Source organism: Saprolegnia parasitica, assembly GCF_000151545.1.
Source record: "Saprolegnia parasitica CBS 223.65 unplaced genomic scaffold supercont2.64, whole genome shotgun sequence".
In the NCBI taxonomy this organism is placed as follows: domain Eukaryota; phylum Oomycota; class Saprolegniomycetes; order Saprolegniales; family Saprolegniaceae; genus Saprolegnia; species Saprolegnia parasitica.
In genome coordinates, this window is record NW_012156458.1 from 1 (window position 1) to 17,795 (window position 17,795).

The 17,795-nt window shown below is 59.0% G+C and overlaps 8 protein-coding genes across 8 annotated transcripts; 3 read left to right on the forward strand and 5 right to left on the reverse strand.

Moving 5' to 3' along the window:
- The first annotated feature begins 3,134 nt into the window (after window positions 1–3,134).
- SPRG_10720 (hypothetical protein) lies at window positions 3,135–4,753 on the forward strand. The gene is made up of 2 exons (XM_012350288.1): window positions 3,135–4,582; window positions 4,631–4,753. The coding sequence occupies exons 1-2, from the start codon at window positions 3,154–3,156 to the stop codon at window positions 4,735–4,737; spliced, it is 1,536 nt and encodes a 511-aa protein (XP_012205678.1). The 5' UTR covers window positions 3,135–3,153; the 3' UTR covers window positions 4,738–4,753.
- Window positions 4,754–4,784: 31 nt separating this feature from the next.
- On the reverse strand, window positions 4,785–5,395 carry SPRG_10721 (hypothetical protein). Its single transcript, XM_012350289.1, has 2 exons — window positions 5,191–5,395; window positions 4,785–5,140 (listed from the first exon to the last, which is right to left on the reverse strand). Exons 1-2 carry the CDS (start codon window positions 5,333–5,335, stop codon window positions 4,869–4,871), a joined length of 417 nt encoding a protein of 138 aa, XP_012205679.1. The 5' UTR covers window positions 5,336–5,395; the 3' UTR covers window positions 4,785–4,868.
- A 1,110-nt stretch (window positions 5,396–6,505) lies between these two features.
- On the forward strand, window positions 6,506–7,789 carry SPRG_10722 (hypothetical protein; the record flags this gene model as incomplete). The annotated part of the gene is made up of 6 exons (XM_012350290.1): window positions 6,506–6,695; window positions 6,751–6,907; window positions 6,964–7,098; window positions 7,144–7,486; window positions 7,536–7,643; window positions 7,684–7,789. The coding sequence occupies 6 exons, from the start codon at window positions 6,506–6,508 to the stop codon at window positions 7,726–7,728; spliced, it is 978 nt and encodes a 325-aa protein (XP_012205680.1). The 3' UTR covers window positions 7,729–7,789.
- A 1,649-nt stretch (window positions 7,790–9,438) lies between these two features.
- SPRG_10723 (hypothetical protein) lies at window positions 9,439–10,222 on the reverse strand (the record flags this gene model as incomplete). Its single annotated transcript, XM_012350291.1, has 3 exons — window positions 9,439–9,554; window positions 9,601–10,143; window positions 10,185–10,222. The coding sequence occupies 3 exons, from the start codon at window positions 10,220–10,222 to the stop codon at window positions 9,530–9,532; spliced, it is 606 nt and encodes a 201-aa protein (XP_012205681.1). The 3' UTR covers window positions 9,439–9,529.
- A 136-nt stretch (window positions 10,223–10,358) lies between these two features.
- Window positions 10,359–12,117, reverse strand: SPRG_10724 (hypothetical protein; the record flags this gene model as incomplete). Its single annotated transcript, XM_012350292.1, has 2 exons — window positions 10,359–11,878; window positions 11,929–12,117. The coding sequence occupies 2 exons, from the start codon at window positions 12,115–12,117 to the stop codon at window positions 10,454–10,456; spliced, it is 1,614 nt and encodes a 537-aa protein (XP_012205682.1). The 3' UTR covers window positions 10,359–10,453.
- A 657-nt stretch (window positions 12,118–12,774) lies between these two features.
- On the reverse strand, window positions 12,775–13,223 carry SPRG_10725 (hypothetical protein; the record flags this gene model as incomplete). Its single annotated transcript, XM_012350293.1, has 2 exons — window positions 12,775–13,048; window positions 13,102–13,223. The coding sequence occupies 2 exons, from the start codon at window positions 13,221–13,223 to the stop codon at window positions 12,775–12,777; spliced, it is 396 nt and encodes a 131-aa protein (XP_012205683.1).
- A 1,397-nt stretch (window positions 13,224–14,620) lies between these two features.
- Window positions 14,621–16,446, reverse strand: SPRG_10726 (AGC protein kinase). The gene is made up of 5 exons (XM_012350294.1): window positions 16,142–16,446; window positions 16,005–16,093; window positions 15,082–15,949; window positions 14,847–15,033; window positions 14,621–14,800 (listed from the first exon to the last, which is right to left on the reverse strand). The coding sequence occupies exons 1-5, from the start codon at window positions 16,429–16,431 to the stop codon at window positions 14,675–14,677; spliced, it is 1,560 nt and encodes a 519-aa protein (XP_012205684.1). The 5' UTR covers window positions 16,432–16,446; the 3' UTR covers window positions 14,621–14,674.
- A 976-nt stretch (window positions 16,447–17,422) lies between these two features.
- SPRG_10727 (hypothetical protein) lies at window positions 17,423–17,794 on the forward strand. Its single transcript, XM_012350295.1, has one exon. The coding sequence runs from the start codon at window positions 17,442–17,444 to the stop codon at window positions 17,748–17,750; it is 309 nt and encodes a 102-aa protein (XP_012205685.1). The 5' UTR covers window positions 17,423–17,441; the 3' UTR covers window positions 17,751–17,794.
- Window position 17,795: the final 1 nt, after the last annotated feature.

Consider the following 17,795-nt stretch of genomic DNA (forward strand, 5'->3'; position numbering starts at 1 on the left):
GGACGCTCTGGGATTTTGCTTGTTCCTGGTACTGCATCGCGTTGCTCTTGAATGAATTTGGCTCCATTGGTCAATCCGCACTGTTGCACTGCATCCGAGTTGATTTTGGGCCGACGAGACGGCTCGACACGACGCCTCTTTCATCGACCGCCATTGGCGTTCAATCCGTCGTGGTAGAGTTCACGGCCATGTCGATTGCGAGGTGCTGTGCACGGATCATTGTCCAACGTCCTGATAAGCACCGGAGTGCTACCCACAGCACATCCATCCATGTCTAGTGGGGCCGTTTCGACCTTCTACAGGTCGTGCTAATAAGTATCAATACGTGTTCGCGTTGAAATCAAATTAGCAAAACCCAACTCAAAGACTTCGCATACGTAGTGCTACGCCTGAATGCGTGGGAGTTGGCACCAGCCCTTGGTCGTTGGGAGTGAACTGCGCACGGAGAGATCCATCCCGTGGTGGACCCCACTCGCCGAGGGATAGCTCGCGCGACGTCGTACGCAGGCTCCTGTACTCGGGCCACCCATGTTATCATTATTTGACAAAGGCCCTTCGCGCGTCGGACTCACTCGACGCGTGATGACTGTTTAATACTCGTCGTAGAGAAACCACTGTCAAGTAAACAGCACAATTGCGCGTGCTTCCGCTGCGACGCCCCAACTCCCAGTACATTCAGATAGCACACTTGACGAGAGGAATTGCCCTCGAGCACCACGATGGCCACGTTGAGAAGCGCGCAACGTCGTCGTAACAAGGTAGTAACAAAAGAACCGTTAGCGGCAAGGTCAGTCAGTATGTTGGTGCAGAACCATCGAGGCATCGATGGATGCACACAGCGGATGGCAATTTGACAAGAGCTTTCGTCAGCCTCGAAACGATCCCACTATCACAAGGCAGTGATCACAAGGAGTCATCCTTGGGTGCTCACCCCAATTGAAGTCGTCGCTTGCACGTTGGACAAACAGTGCGGTGTATGCGTGAAAAATTCACGCTGCCTCCCGTCAGCACAACCACGATCTGAACGCCATTGCTGCCAAGGACACGACAGTGCAGCCCGACGCGACAGCAGCCATGACACCGTCAGCCACGGTGGTCGACGCGTGGCGGTAAGATGTCGGCCAATGGTCTTGGCTGTGTCGACCTCGTCGATGGGTGGGATGGTTGCGACGTGGGATCACTGATGGCTCATCGATATATCGATGGCAAGATCGAGACGCCTTTGCACAAGCATCGATCGTATCCTTCGAACGAAATTTTACGTCAGTGGATTTATTTTTGCTGCGTCGCCAGCTGTGGACACACCTGCTCTATTAGTATTAGTGTGTTAATAATGTACCTCTATCTAGGGTTGGCCGTGGGCTGGCTCCGATTTAACCCTCACTTGTGCATTCGACGGGTCCGATGCAGATGTGGCCGGCCGCGTGCGTCGTAGCGTCCTTCTTGTCGCTCGTGAGCGAAATGCTTTCGACCTCGACAAACGACGCAGCGACAATGGCAAGCGAGCACGAGGCAGCCATGGAGGCCTACCGCGCTGCCATGAGTGCGTACTACGCCCGCAGCGAGCTGTACCGGGACATGCACGTGCCGCCGACGCTGCCGCCGATGCGCCGCCTCCGCACCGAAAGCAAGTAGCCACCATGCATCCCCACTCGAACGCACACCCTCTAGCTCCATCGCAGCAGCTCGACTCAGAAATATGCCCGGCAACGCGACTTTCGAGTAGTATCAATGTTTCAGTCTTTTGTATCAGTGTATCACCAATGGATTCTTTGCACGGAACGCAGACACAACTTGCCAGCGAGCTAGGGTGCGGAGTTTGCAATTGCATTACGATTGCATGACCGTACTATCAATGTATAGGGACATTCGCAGGCATTGTCGCTGGTATTATCTACGACACAAATGGCGCTTGATAGCACGGGGCACTGGACGCGCACGGGCGCCGCGTCAAACCCTGCTATGTGTCAGTCCTTCGCCGCCGTGCACCACGTCTACCTGTGTTTACCTACCTCGCGTCTACGTGCACGAGAACGGTATCACTGCAAACGCAGCGTGCATCTCCGACAGAGACTGTCTTTTGTTCCGCGTGGTGCTGCAATCAAAACATACGTACATCAAGGCGACGCTTCAATGACGGCTACCGTTACGAAAAAGCGCTCGAAACTTTTGAGCCCTCGTTTGCAGTCTGGCTTTGTCAAAAGCCAGACAGCAGCTCCCGACACCACATGGGAAACGATGGCACCCACCGCGCTACGCTTGCAATGGCTTGCGACCTCTTAATACGTCCTGCAAACCGGTGTGGAATCGAAACGCTACTGTAGGTCTCTGGTGTAATGTCTGCTGTCGCCATGGAGCGCATTCGATCATCGATCTTGTGCACATACCAATGTAGTGACAGGAAAGGACCGGTAACAAAGAGCTATGCCCCAGAGCTCCCAAAATCAAAATGGACTTGTGAGGAAGCGCTCGCATCATGGTCGCACAGAGCAAATCTGTAGCTGCTGCACTCGCTGTGGGTATAGCTCTGGGTGTCCACGGGATTCAGTGCCTTGCTCGACACGTTTTCTTTAGGCACTTGCAACCTGTGGTTAAAAAGGGCCAAGCATCGTCACCGCGCCGCTAAAAGCTAAAGCTAACCGACGGCTTGGACTGCATTCGGCGAGGAGTCATTATTCCCTCCTGTCGCGGCGTGCACAGAACGTCTGCAAAACAGTTTCCAAGGCACGCCCGATCGCAAGGATTCCCTCGCACTCGCGTTCGGCCACCACGATTGTCTTATCGTCTACTAGTACGAGGCAAGCAATGGCGCTGACGGAAGAAGCCAAGCGTTGGAACTCCTCTGCTGTCTATACCATGGTTCTCGTGGCATGCGCCTGCGTTGCCGCGACGTCGAGAGGCGAGACTGCGACCTACCTGACCTAGTGTCGCTGTCTTCAATTTGGTCATTTCAACAGAGATTTCGGATTTCTTGACCGTTGCAGCGCTGCAACCTACACGTCATTGACATAACCGGATAAACTCAACCTAGAAATCTATCCGGATACATGCGCTTCAAAGGTGTCGAATGCCACTCATTATCCGGACATCTGTCATTTTATCCGGATGACCACCGTGCACGATTATTGGCGTGGTGCATAATCGTGCAGCACGATGGCGGCGACTGGATGGGATTGCTTCGACGACAGCAGCGACGACGAGGTCGAGCGCTTCGATGAAGACGCTTGGGAGCTCACGCCCGAGCGCGTCGGCCGCATTACGACGGAGCTCCTGCGTACCGTGCCATCGCGCCGCGAGGCCCACGGCGTCGAGGATGCTTCTATGCTACTGCCGCCAGCTGCGACGCTGGCGCAGGACACAGCCGCGCTTCGCACGCGCCTCGAAGACGCCGGGTACATCTTTCCCGACGCTTCTACCACGGACGTGGCCGTGGACTTGGAGGCGCTCACGGCCGATATGTCGTACGAGGCGACGCAGGCCGTGCTCACGTCGTTGCACGCCAGGGTGCTGCCAGGCGGCGTCGTCATCACGCGCGTGCCGCCGATGCTCTCGGTCGACTTTGTCTCGGAGCACTGGGCGCTGCCCCGCGTCGCGTCCTTATCGGGGCCGTTTGCCAATGCGGCGACGCGCATCATCCCGGGCCATTGCCTCGTCGCCGTGCAGACGCGGACGGCGGATGTCAACCCCAAGCACTACCGCCTCGAACCCGCCACCGCCGCGAGCTTGGACCACGAGCGCAACTGGGTCGACCGGGTCACGCTCGGCCGGACCTTCTCGGAGCGGCAGCACGGTGTTCTGAGCGTCGAATCGCACGCCCGCGCGTGCAGCATCCTGCGGGACTACGGTGTTGTCGTGCTCCGGGGTCTCTTCAACCCCGAGACGGTGCGCAAGTATGGCGCCGCCGCGCTCTCGGACTTTGCCCAGGTCGCGGAAAAGCTCGCCGCCGACCACGACATGGACGTCTTCAACCCGGGCGAGAAGCCGCCATCGCGCAACTTTGTCGAGTTTGCGACGCGCGAGGCGTTCCGGTGCGACCTCCGCCACACGCCCGCGCTCACGTCGCTGCGATCGACCGAGCCAGCAGAGGACGCCCGCACGAGCGACGGCATCAACCCGCGCCACCCGGTCGTCGTGGCCATCCTCCAGGACGTGGCGCAGCCGGATGCCGGCCCGGTTCGCAATGCGGGCAACTATGGCATGTGGAACTTTAGCTTTGGCGGGCCCGGGTCGCGCCAGCGCCTCTTGCACGGCGAGATTGGCGCGATCGTAAGCACGCCCGGCTGCTTTGACCAAAAGATCCACGCGGACATCCCGCATCTCTTCAACACACTCGACTTGCCGCCGCACCTCCTCCATGCCTTCTTGCCCGCCTGCGATGCCGGTGGCTACGACGCGGGCCAAACCGCGTTTGTTGTCGAGTCGCACTTTCTCGAGACGTGTGCGCGCATGACCAACGAAGACGGGTCGGGCATCCCCGAGACGATCGCCAAGACGATCCGGCCGCACGTAACGCCAGGTGACTTGGTGCTCTTCGACTGCCGCGTCCTGCACCTTGGCTTGTCCAACACGACTGCGCCGATGGGTAATACGACTTTTGTGTCATGGCTCACGATGATCACATTCGTACTAGGCTCCAAGGACGGCGTGCGCCGACCGATCCTGTACGTCAACTGGCACCTGCCGTGGTTTGAGGACAAGAAGAACTGGGAGCGCGTCTCGCTCTTTAAGTCTGTCTAATACAGCAACGACTGGGTTATTGCATCGTCGTCGCCGGTGCACTGTGTCTTTATCGGCACGAACGTCCGAGTTATATACTATTAGCGCGATCAAGAGTATTTAAAGTTATAAGTGTAGTCGGTGGCTCTGGTTTACTTGTGGTTCGCGAGGCCCGCCGCGAGGAGCGCAGCCACGTCGTCCGAGACGCCCTTCTTGGCGCCAGCCGCCGGGGCCGCCGGCTTGCCGTCCTTCTGCTTGTAGTCGAGCTTGCCCTGCTGCTTGCCGTCGCGGCGCTTGGCCGTCTCTTCCTTGGCAGCGGCAAAGGCCGCGAGGAACTTGGCTTCGTCAAAGTTCTCCTTCGGGTGGCGCGAGTCGTAGTGGATCTTGAGATCCGGGAACGACATGAACTCGTTCAAGCACACCTCTAAGCTTGAGGCATAAGCGCCTCATCGCGCAAAAGAGTGGGCTGCGTACCGCACTTGACGCCGACCTTTTGGCACTTGCGGAGCTCTTGGCCCGACGAGCCGCCGCCGGCAGCACCAGCGCGCTCCTTGGCGGCCTTGTGCTTCATGTTGATTTCCTTGGCCGTGTGCTTCTGCGCCTTAGCCTTGCCGCCCATCTTGTTGCTGGTTTCCTGAGATTATTGAGACTGATGACCCAGGGCCAGTGCCAATCGATGCGATCCGGATAATAATCCAATCACGACCAATGAAACCGATATGGCTATTCGCACACAACCTTTCCATGCACACTGGGACTAGGCCTGCTACAAAGAGACGTCGTTTGTCTCGACAAGGCTAGGATACCGTCCCTGTCATGTCGACACCAAGTATTCCATAACGTATACGTGTTGCAGAGCTCGCCGTTCACACCCACACACTGCATTCCGAGGTAAAGTTGTGTGTTTTTAATGCAGCACGAGCTATCGTGTTCTCTGCCATGGCGTGGCAGCCCGAAACACCCGCTGGACAATCGTGGCGCGTCGCTGCACAGACGTCGCTCTCTGAGTCTCGCAGTCGGCTGCGTCCATGTCTCCTCTAGCAACGATATCTCGACGAGGAGTATACGCTGCTAATAGTACGCGCTATCTTTGGTCAATGTTGTCTGGACACCCATCAACGAATTTTGATTCATGGCGTCAGCAACGGAAATGATGGCTCAAAATGCGGCTCCCGACAGTAATAGTAGAGACGGCAAAGAGTACGCAACCTCGACCTCCATCGAGAGCCACACCTCTGTGCCACGCTACACGGAGCTGGCGACCGTCTGATAGCTCGTCGTATACTCGATGCGCTTGGAAGGAATGGATTTTGCGTCGTGTCTGGTACGAGCTGACACTGGCTGGTATGGGACGCGCTACATACTCCGAGTCTAGTCCATGCGGTACTAATACCACTTTACACCAATGCGTCCGTGTCGCAGCGCAATCCACCCCGAGAATGCGAGCCCCGGCGACGAGCTCGCTCATAGAGTCGTGTATACCTACACGCGTAGCCGCGTTGCGGCAACCAGCTCGACCACTCGGAGCCACCGCCGCCAGCTCCTACGACATCGACGATCGCCAAGGCCTCTCCGAGCAACCACGTCATGTAATAATCGATACAGCCAGTCAACACGACGACGCAAATGCACCAGTTGAATGGAGCAAGGGAAGAGGTGAGGGAGTTCGAGGCCAACTGCAGTGCCCACTCCATCCTCTTCAGAGCTGCCTTTACGTCGCCATACTGAAGCGCCGTGTACTTTCGACCAGATGGCGCGCCCGGCCACATTGCACATTTTCAAACCCAAAATGGGCTTCGCAATGCACATGCCCGACGCGGCCTGCGCGTACCCGCTCATTGCGCCCGACTGCGCGGCGCCGATCGCAACCGTGACGCCGCGCTACCGGGTGCAGCAGCTCGCCTACCTCGGCGTCGGCTCTCTCCTCGTCCTCCTCGTCACGCTCAAGCTGGCGCTCGTATTCGCCAAGCGCGATCGAGGTAGGTCGATTCCTCGACGTTGGCCGACCGTAGCAAGACGGGCGCATGGTGTTAGGGCAAGCGACGCAACGACACATATTACTCTTGCTTCTTGGCGCGGCCGTCCTCCTTACGACCCGCGCCATCGACCCGCTCGGCCTCAACAACGTGCTGCCGTACGTCCTTGTTGTGGGCATGAGCGACGCGTGCACGGGCTGCCTCGAGACCGCCATGTACTCTACGTTCTCGCTTCCTCTTGAGTGGTCTCGAATGCATGGAACGTGTGTAGCATCGTCATGCTCATGTTCTGGATCCGCGTCATGGAAGGCGACGTGCAAGAGTACTCGCCGCGCTTGCTTTGGGTCGGCGGCCTCTCGATCGCCGCGGCGTGGGTCGCCAACGTCGTCTTTCCCATTCTGCAATGGTACTGCGCATGGTGCTGAAGTTCGTAGCATGCTTGGCGGCGTAGGTACTTTTGGGATACCGGCGACTATGTCCTGGAGCGCATCAAGATCTCGACGGCGCTGGTCATTACGCTTGTCATGACGACGACCGTGAGCATTTATGGCTGGAAGATCCACCGCCGCCTCGAAGATATTCTTGACGCAGTGAGCCTCGAGGCGCCGATCGATGACTACGACTATGTGCTCTCGACCAAGAACGTGCTCGGCCAAGGGGCGTCACCGACGTTGCCGCTGCCGCTGCCGCCGCCGTCTGTCCGGTCGTACCACGGCGCGTGCTGTCTTCGCTCCAAGATGCTCGAGACGCTCGTGGGGTTGCAACTCGTCGCCGGTTTTATCTTTGTCCTGCAGGTATGCATCTGTATGCTCATGTCATGTTGACCTAACCCTTTGCAATAAGATCTACACCATCTTCCGCGTCGAGACGCAGAACGAGTCGGTCGTTGCGTGCGTCATGACGGGCTGCACGCACGCCCACATGAACATGCCCATCATGCCAATCGCGCAGGTACGCGACGCCCTCGTCCGTCGTCTCTCAACGCGTCTAGGTGCTGGGCATTTGTGCGGGCATGTGGATCTTCCGCCACGTCTAGTCGTCTTCTTGTCTGCGTCTACTACTATGTATGCTAAGTTATCGTGTTTGTCATGTCCCAACTGTACATCTTCAATCGAATGCAAAGCACCAGGTATAACAGCCATGCGTCCTAACTTTGCACTGGGTGTCGTTTCCAATCCATGGCCGTACAAACGGACGTGGCCGGATCGCGTTGGGTTTCCATCTTGATAACTTGATACAGCACGACGTATGGCGCGGCGGATCAACATTGTCGGCTCATCGCGGCCGCGCCTCGAGTTGGCGTGCGTACGTTCGAAGGTCGTCGAGCCGAAGGACGTCGCGGCCCGTGCAGACCGTCATATTGCTCGTCGTACACTCGATGCGCGTGGAAGGAATGGATTTTGCGTCGTGTCTGGTACGAGCTGGCGGGTGCGTCGACCGGTAGGCAGCCCGCGCGTCGCATTTGGCCTTGTCCATGAGCCGCAGGAGCACGCGCTTCGACGCCATGGCCTTGATCGTTGCTACCGTGCACCGCACTAGTACTCATGTCGACAGATGGCGACGTACCGCCCGTGAGGTGGCCGACGAGGGCCTGGCCCCGCAGCTTCATCTTGAGCAGCGCCATGTGCGTCTTGCTCTGGTGGCGCCCCGCGTCGGCCTTCCACCACACGGCAAACTCGGTAAATGCGATACCGCCGCTGCGATCGGTGTCCATTTCTACGCCCAGACCCATAAGACGCAGCGTCTCTCGAAGTCGTTCGCACCAGCAAAACCTTGGCGCAAGTCCTTCTCGGTTATTGGCACACCGAGCTCTGACGTCAAAAGCCGCAGCTCGTCCAGATCGATGGTGCCTGGACAGTACAGTAGATGAGTGAGTTGCATGTGCGAGAATGACGTGGCGGAGCGCACCAGAACCGTCCGTGTCGAACGCAGCAAAGGCGGCTTCCATCGCTTGTGTCTCCAGGTCAACCTTTCGGCGCGACTTCGGCTTCTTCTCTCGTTTTATCGCGTCGCGCTCTCGCTTGATTTCGATCCGGCCGGCCGGCGTCTGGAGCCAAGCTAGCGTATTGGTCCGCGCCTTCCTCGCTTCCATGAGGTCAAGATCGGACTGCTGTCGATCGCACCTCTCGCTGCGCGGCTTCCATAGCGGCAATCTCACTCTCAAGGCGCGACGCTTCGCGCCGAATGGCGCGGTGGCGGTAGCACCAGCGCCGACACGCAGCGTAAACGCGCAGCAAGCACTTGGTTTTCTGCACCTAGCGCGCCGCACGATCGTCGAGAGCATCATCCATGCACAGAATGGTCCCACCTTGTACACCGCATATTGATTGACGAGCTTTTGGATCGTGTTTGCGGCGCGATGGCGGAGCTGCGTGTGGCGTCTGTGCTGTCGGACGCAGTGACGGCGCCAGCAGCACTGAATTGCAGTGGCGGCCTTATGCTTCGTCGCGAGCCGCGCGGATGCGCGAGACTGAATCACGCGCGCCGACCGGTTGGCAGTGGTCGCCCGGACCCGGGCTTGACGCTACCATCCGTATTGGTTGAAAAGCGTAGAGCTCAGTGAGATGCATACATGGCGGCGAAGGCGGAATCGACAAAAGTGCTGCAGTAGCAACAGACTCGAAAAGAGCCGATCGAGGTGCGTCCGCAGCGACCGACGAAAGCAGACACAGCGGTACATGCGTGCAACCTACAGGCTGTCGTCAAGCGCGTGGCGAGGATATTGATGCTGACCATGGACGACGCCGCATGCGCATCGATCGAGTACGGGTACAAGAGCTCAGGGGGCGCCGTGCTCACGTGCATCGGGATGGGGAGTGTCACGGCTGTCGCTAGACTCAGCGACGTCGTCGGGTGTTGCATCTGTAGGTCGGTGGGAGCTTTTGGAATGGCGACGGGTGGAGCTTACTTGTTCGGCTCGGTGGACAAAGACGGTGGCGTCCAGCGGCCGCGCCAAGAGCGAGCGCACTTCGTCCTGCCAAATCGACCCGCGCATGCGCTGTACCAAGTGCGCTTCCAGTCGTGCGCGCATCTGCACATACGTGTTGGTCGATCGCAGAGGACTCTACGTACCTCGACTGAGAGCAGGGCAGGTCGCAACCGTGTCACGAGGCTCGTTGTCGTCGTCTCAAGGCGCAGCGGCTCGGCCTTTGCAAGCCGCTGGAGCGCGGTATGCACGTTTCGCTCGGGGACGTAGCGGCTCTTGGGACACATGAAAACGCGATCTTCATGCGCGAGCGGCGCCAGCGCCGTGTATTTCACCGCGCTTTTGCCGTAAATGAGCTCGATCGTACTCTGGAGCTGCTCCAAACGCTCGTCCTGTGTCGCTTCTTGCCAGCGCAGAAAGAGGTCTGCGTCGCAAAAGGCAGCTGTGGCCTCGGCGTGCCAGCGCAGTGCCACCTTCTTGGGCACCAGCGGCTGCAGTGGCGGCGGGACCTTGCGCTTCCGAGGCCTACGCTATGGTAGGAGGACGGTGGTTGAGAGAAAGCGTACTTGCGCGGAGGCGCGTATAGGACCTCGGCGCGGTGCATCTTGGCCGTGACGGTTTCGGCTATTTTTCGGCGCCAGCCATGTCGCATGCCACGGCGTCCCAGCTGTGTGCCACGTCATGAGCCTGACGATTCATTCGGCTTGCATTGACCTTTAAAAAGCTATCAACGACACATGGAGGAGGTTACCGCATTATACTAGTTCATTATTGAGGGGCCCAAGTCCTAGACCTTTGCATCGCCAACGCTATAGTGTCGGAGCACTCTGGCCGTCTACACTTGGTGCGCCACCTTGCCGAAAAAGACAAGCACTGGCTTGGGCGTAGATGCCGTTGGTACAGAGAACGCAAGACGGAGCTCTATCGCCATAAAGTCGTACGGCAGAATGAACTCCGTGTCGCTGATCGCAATGAGGTCGACGCTGATGGCGCCATACGTCAAGTGCAAAGTGCCGTTCCGAAGCGAGATGACGATCGGGCCGTAGTAGTCGGGCGACGTATCCAAAAGGTACGTGCCCGGAAGGACGCTCGTGCTGGGTACGGTGACATTGCTCTTTGGCCACGGCTGGTGCTCGAAATAGTGCGCATCGCAAGGCAATTCGGGGCGCTTGTCGGCAACCGCCAGTCCGCGTTCAAAGACTTCGGTCAACGTCGCCTTGGGAATTCCGAGGAAAAGCCCGAGCACATACGAGCGCATGAGCTCGAGAAGCGTCGCCTCATGCGCTTTCCCGCCCATTGACGCCTTGTTGGCGAGAAAAACGAGGCCGAGTCCGTGCGCCGGCACATAGGCTGTCGTGCACGTCCCAGCCTTGTTGCCGCCATTCTTCATAGCAAAGCGCTCGCCAAAGAAGAGATCGCCAATAGGACCGACACCGTACCCCGTCATCACCCCGGTGCCGTCCAGATTGGTCGCGTCCAGACCCAGCGTGGCCAATAGCGAGCTCGGGTCGGGCAGCTCAATGATACCGTGGCCCGAGTAGATGGTCGCGAGCGACTGCGGTGACTTGAACGTCGCGCCGCCTTTGGCCAAGACGTGCTTGAGGAACGCTGCCATGTCGTTGGCCGACGAGACAATCGAGCCTGCTGCGAGCATCGGGACGGTGGGGCTGAGCTTGGCCAAGCTCGACGACGTCAGCGCGTACGGGCCAATGACGACCCCGTTGCACGTGTTGTGCCCATGCGTCAAGCGCGATGCTGGCGCGTCTGCCGCGTTACCATACGTCGACTTCATGCCCCACGGCTGCCAGATCTCGGTCGCCATGTACTTGCTCCAGTGGGTGCCCGAGACGGCCCCAATGACTTGACCGAGGACGTTGAAGCCGACGTTCGAGTATGCAAAGCCCGGTCGGACCTTTCGCGTCGTGTTCATGTACCGAAGTCGTTCGATCCCTTCGCGCTCCGAGGCAATCACACCCATCATTTGCAGCTCGTCGCCCTCGTGGTCGCCAAAGACCGAGTTGTGCGACGCGAGGTCGCCGATCGTCGTGACTTCTTCAGCGTACTTGTCTTGGAGCGTGAACCACGGGAGGTGCTGCTTGACAGTGTCGTGCCACTGGAGCTTGCCGTCGTCGACGAGCTTGGCGAGTGCGATGGCCACGTGCGTCTTGGATACGGACCCGAGCTCAAAGAGCGTGTCGGCGTCGACGGGATCCGTGTTCACGCCGGCCTGCTTGGTGCCAAAGCCGCGGGCAATCAACGTCTATTCTCCAGGATCAGGGACCATTGTACAATGGTACTAGATGAACGCACGTGGTTGCCTTGCACGACAGCGAGGGCGAGGCCCGGGTAGTGGAAGCGCTCGCGCTGGGCTTCAATGAACGCAATGGCGTCGTTCACCTTGCTTGCGTGCAGCGCACTCGGGCTCGACACCATGGACGCGAGCTCCGGTCCGAACGGGAGACCGAGAAAGGTCGCGTACGCGCTAATGAGTCGCTGCATCCGTGTCGAGCAAACTGCAAAATGACAGGACGATCGCGGGTGCAATATCAGAGTGTAGGTTGTGAATGATGGTCGCTTAGATTACCCCAGCTCGGAGTAGCCCTTGAACGGCGTCAACACCGTGGGCAGGAGTACACAGCTGTGTGTGAATATAACGCCAAGAGCCTCGCATTTCGGAGGATTTCCTTCGCCAAAGCATTAAATGGGCTGATGCGACCGTTCATTGTTCATTGCGCGCGATTGTGACGAGGCGTGGAACTTCAACACTTTCGTACTGGCGTAACCAGACACACCATCGACAGCCTCGATGCAAGCAGGATGGCGGGAGTGAATGGTAACAGGTAGAGCTGTCCTTAATGCATGTACTCGTCTGCGTCGCAACATGAGCATGATTGCGCCAATGCAAAGTAGACACTCGAATCACGGCGGCATGAGAAGAGCGAACGATTCCGGTGGCCGTTTGGACTCACGATGCAGCGACCTGGTAGCGAGCGACCTGCCGTGCACGAATCAGGTCGATCCCAATTCTACTGCGAGACTGGCCTCGAGCGTTGAAGCGCTCGAAACACTGGACCAGCATTTCGGCCTCGTTGATCGTGTAGTCATCAGGACCACGCTCGTCCAATGGTAGAATTTTCAAACGACGTTCAAGCGGCCTTACGACGTCGCGTCGCAGAGCCTATAGAGGCCGTACGCGACGGCAAACCAAAAGAGGCTTATCGCCACGTCCCACGGCGACCCGAGAAGCACGCGCATCGCCGACCGGGCTTTGGGCTCCAAAAACACGAGGTACTCGACGCGCACGCCCCGCGGGTCGGTCAGCACATAGTACTTGGCGTCCGGCGTCGCGCCCGGCAGCGTCGTGAGCCGGTCGCGGTCCGCGAGCACGAGACAGACCGCAACACAAATCGCGTCTCGGGAGAGAACGCCGCTACCACACCCACCCCGTCTTGCAATAGTACTGACGACGACGGAGGGTATTACCTGGGTGTCCACTGCTGGCTTGGCGTGCCGTAGGCAAAGTTCATGGCGACCTGCGCGCTCTGCGCAAAGTAGATGCCGTCCCCAAAGACGTTGCCAGAGCTCATGTGGCGCGTGCCACTCATGACGTGGAGTCCGTTCTGCAGAATCGAGTGGAAATGCGCGAGTTTGCTGCCGTGAAAACACTCTACAAACAAATGCTACGAGGCAGCAGAAGAGGAGGCTTCTCGTCGTACGCGCCACGCCGTGCTGCGCCGCCATGTCGTCAAACCACGGGTCGCGGCTCTGGTGGACTTTAGCGACTAGCGCAATGTCGAGCTCCCCCTTCTCTACACCACCACACATTATAAAGAGCGGCATCACCCACAGAGCGATCGCGCACCGAGGCAAAGCGATGCAGGCAGCGCGTCTGTGGTCACCTACCCCGCATGCACATGACCTTCAGCATCTGTTGAGTAGCATACCAGTGATAATGAGACGGGTAGGCGGCACCAGACCCAGTCAAGGAGAGCAAGTGTTGGACGGGACAAGGTCGGTGCTCGGCAACGTCAAGGCCACAATATCAACTTGATACATGCACGAAGATCGTCATTCGAAAGGATATCATCGAGGTTTGCGCGTTGGAGTTCGGGAATCGACGGCACCTCGGAAAGTGTTTCCTTCTACTCCGAGTCAGCATCAGGGCGCCAGCATGCAGCAGCGAGGATGGACGCACCAGTGTGGCGAGGTTAATCTCGCCAGTATGTCGCTTGAACATTGGCGGAGGCGGTGAGAGGCGGTTCGGACTCGTGGCCGCGGTGGCCAAGAGGCACAGCATGACGTCGCATGTATCGGGCTGCGACGCAAGCCGCGCAGCGACACGGGCGATGGCCTTGGCGCGTCTCTCGTCGTCGTCGCCGGCGTCGGCGCGGACGTCGAGCACCGCTTGCTCGACAGCGTGTACAAACTGCAGCGCCAGAAACGGCGTCGATAGCTTGTCGTTGAGGATCGCGACTGCTGACGTGGCCGCCTACGTGACGTGCAGCGTTGCCAATCATCGGTGTCGCCAGCGGTACCTCGGAGGCATCGTCGTTGGACGCGTAGCAATAGACAGTCTCGTCGGCCGCTGTACTTGCCACGTCAGATATGCACTTGTCATATCCCATACAACCTGGAAGGAAGAAGGCGAGGTCGTGCAGGTCGGGCAAGGCGGCGGCAACGGGGGCAAAGTTGACGGTGAGCGTCAGCGTCGAGGACTCGGCTGCCCATGTAGCACGCTCCAAGCAGGCAGGTACGGTCAAGTGGAGGTGCGAGGCCTCGATGATCGAGCTGTCCCAGTCCCCGCGCCGGCTCCGGCGGCAGTTGATGAGCCCCAGCACGAAGCTCACCTCATCCTCCATGGCAGCAATAAGAAAGAAAATTAACGCCTTTGATTGGCTATGCCAATGGGCATTTTGTCCAATCCTCGATCGTGACGTTACACCGGGCCTATCTTGGCCACAGATTTGTCTGTATTTCAAACGACAACGAACAGACGCAAACATTGGGCATGATATCTACAGAGTTAAATACGCCTCCACTGTGACCACGCGGTAGCCTAGACGATCGAGTGGTTCCGGCGGAGGCGCAGCATGTCGCTCTCGGTCAGCATTGGGCTGGCTTGGTGGTGGTACGTGAACGAGAAGCCGTAAAACTCGTCTTCCACGCTCGTACTCGACGTCTCCTACGCACCAAACTGAGAGTCGTGCGTCGTTCGGAGCTTCTATTACCTCGTTGACGAGGTTGGGCACGGCGTCCTTGGTGAACTCCTTGTCAAAGTTCTGAAGGTCCGTCGGGCTTTGGAGGCGCGGCTTGAACGGCGGCTTGAGCCGCTTCTCTTCCAGCGCTTTCCAGTCGAGGCCCTGGAAGAACGGGTGGGCCTTGAGCGCCGGCGCTTGCAGCCGCTTCGTCGGGTCCCTACCACCCTTTATGCGTCTCTGCACCATTGTCGTCGCGGGATCGTACCGTTCGAGGAGACCGCGGATGAGCGACTTGGCCGCCGACGAAATACCAAAGCGCGCGGGAAAGGCCAGCGGAGCAATCAGAATGTTTTCACACATCTTTTGCACGTCGCGGTCAAAGTACGGCGGCCAGCCCGTGAGCATCTCGTAGAGAAGCGTGCCGAGGCTCCACCAGTCGATCGCGCTGCCGTACATCGACTTGTGCTTGCGACTGAGGAGCATCTCGGGCGCGAGGTACTCGGGCGTACCGCAAAACGTGCGCGCGCCGGACGTGCTCGTGACCTGCTTCTTGGAGAGGCCAAAGTCGGTGAGGCGCAAGTGGCCGTCGGCGTCGAGGAGGACGTTCTCGGGCTTGAGGTCGCGGTACACAATGTTCTTCGAGTGCAGGTATCCGAGGGCCGAGATGAGCTCGGCGGCGTAGAAGCGCACCATGGACTCGGAGAAGGCGCGGAATTTCTTGAGGTGAAAGAAGATCTCGCCGCCGCAGCAGTAGTCTGAGACCATGAAGAGCGTCGACTCGGTTTGGAACGAGCAGCGCAGCGCGACGATGAACGGGTGCTTGAGCGCGCTCATGACCTCGCGCTCCGTCATCGTGTGGTCCACTTGGTGGCGCTGGATGAGCTCCGTCTTCTTGAGCACCTTCATCGCGTACAGCGTGTTCTTATCGTCGCGCGTGCGAACAAGGTACACCTTGCCAAACGACCCTTTCCCAAGCACCTTGAGGATGTCAAAGTCGGCGACCGACCACTTGCGACTTGGGTCGAACGACGTGTCGAGGTACAAGTCGATCGGTGGCGTAACCACGTCCAGCGCCGCGTGCTGGGTCGTAAAGGTCGAGCCGATCTCGGACGTCGGCGTGCGCCCGGCCGGGTCTACAAGCCAAGCATGAGCGATGCATACGATTGCACCATCGATCGCAGGTCGCACCGTTCATAGAATTGTCGTCTGCGTCGGGCGCAAGGAACGGCGTGAGCTCGTGCGGACGCGGGCGCATGGCCAAGAGGCTCTGGACATAGCTACACCAGATCATGAGGATGCTACGCATCTGCGGCGACGCTGGTTACCCCTCGAGGCCGAGCCGTCGCTGCTCAATGACACGCAGCGAGAGCGACGAGAAGAAGCGCTTGGGCGGGAACGGCAGGCTGCGCACAGACGCGTAGCGCTTGCAGAGCCCGAGGTGGAGGTCGCGGAATTGGCTGTAGCGCTTGGCGAGCGACCAGGACGCGCTGCGGCCCTGCACGGTGATCTGGAAGCTCGTGAAGCGCTGGCCGCCACCGCGGGCGGTCTGGTTCTCGAGCTGCGAGTTCCACGTCGGGATCCGCGCCGTCACGACGTCGAGGACGGACCAGGTCATGATGGCAAATGCTGCCCATTTTATTTCGCTGCGGCCCCTCTATCACTTTGTATGTAATTTAATCTTCCGTGCCGAGTCCGCGTTTTAATCGCGTTAAAGTTCCGCCGTAACGTTCCGCAGATCGCGGTAAACGCTGCTGGTCGCGCCTATAAGCACGGGGATGGGGCGGGTGGTGCCATGGCGCGTCGTGTGCAAGGGCCGACCGCGGGCGGCGCCGAGGCCAGTGAGTGGCGACCCTTGCACCTCGCCTGTTACTGCCTTGGCGACCGGGTGTAATGCTCGGCTCGTTTCGCGGGTCTGGGAGCAGCTCTGGCGACAGGTCGCACATGCAGTTGAACGATCCTACGTACGTCGAGAAGTCGAGTACGCAGATGACTGGCTTGGGCGGTGACAGAGGACGCAGCGACACTTGCGCCAGGAGCCAGGAACCAGCGAGTAGCCTGCGTGGGTGTCAGCTGTCGCGCCACGCGCGCCGCCTCTCGATGCTCTTCTCTTCGCCTCTTCGTCATCATCGTAGCAGCGTCGATCTCAGTGTGTCGCGTCAAACGCTGCTGCTGTGTGGTGCTGCCAGCTCAAGTTGCGTGATCCTCGCACAAGTAGCTTGTACTAATTCATAAACACGCAACTCCATTTCCAACCCCCTTTGTTGCACATGGTCGCACGCTGCAACGCATTGCTTATCAATACATGGTGGCGGTACGTGAAGGCCATGCATCGCGTTGCTGCTGTGCGTACGCGTCGCACACTGTAGAGCCGCTCGTGGCGTGATTCCATCGCATCCACAGTGCAGCCAGCTAAACGCACGCTCATCAGCGCGCTCATCAGCGGCGCTGGCACACGCCGCGCGGCCTTGCGTTCAATGCAAACGCGCTGGTCAATCGCAGCTGTAACATCGGCATGACCTGTGCTCTCACGCCGGCGGCGGCGTTCGGCCGACACGAAAAGTTGGGTGCATTCAGCCACGGTTTTGGACGAACGACAGTGAAGAATAAATAAATTGCTCCAGTGGCATGGACCGATCCAAGACGCTGGCGCTGTACCGCGGGATCCTGCGGCTCCACCGGCAGAAGCTCGAGCCCGTCATGCGCGTCCTCGGCGACCGCTACGTGCGCGACGAGTTCAAGCTGCACAAGACGGCCAAGCCCGAGTTCGTCAAGGGCTTCCTCGCCGAGTGGGAGTCCTACCACGCGATGCTCTCCAAGCAAGAGGCACGCTTTGGCCAGGACCTTAGCGCCGAGCACCGCAAGCTTCTCGACGACCAGCAAAAGCAGAAGCTCGACGAACTTCGCGTGGCGGCCACGAAGGCCCACGATCCGTAGATGCCATGAACACGACTCCGTACATATATCAAAATTCTCGGTCTC

Coding starts and splice junctions, on each gene's coding strand:
- SPRG_10726 (XM_012350294.1), bottom strand. CDS start 16,431: ATGACCTGGTCCGTCCTCGACGTCGTGACGGCGCGGATCCCGACGTGG. Junction 15,034..15,081: donor ATCCGCGGTCTCCTCGAACG/GTACGATCCCGC, acceptor AAAGGGTGGTAG/GGACCCGACGAAGCGGCTGC. Junction 14,801..14,846: donor TGCCCAACCTCGTCAACGAG/GTAATAGAAGCT, acceptor TTTGGTGCGTAG/GAGACGTCGAGTACGAGCGT.
- SPRG_10720 (XM_012350288.1), top strand. CDS start 3,154: ATGGCGGCGACTGGATGGGATTGCTTCGACGACAGCAGCGACGACGAG. Junction 4,583..4,630: donor CAACACGACTGCGCCGATGG/GTAATACGACTT, acceptor CATTCGTACTAG/GCTCCAAGGACGGCGTGCGC.
- SPRG_10721 (XM_012350289.1), bottom strand. CDS start 5,335: ATGGGCGGCAAGGCTAAGGCGCAGAAGCACACGGCCAAGGAAATCAAC. Junction 5,141..5,190: donor AAAGGTCGGCGTCAAGTGCG/GTACGCAGCCCA, acceptor CCTCAAGCTTAG/AGGTGTGCTTGAACGAGTTC.
- SPRG_10727 (XM_012350295.1), top strand. CDS start 17,442: ATGGACCGATCCAAGACGCTGGCGCTGTACCGCGGGATCCTGCGGCTC.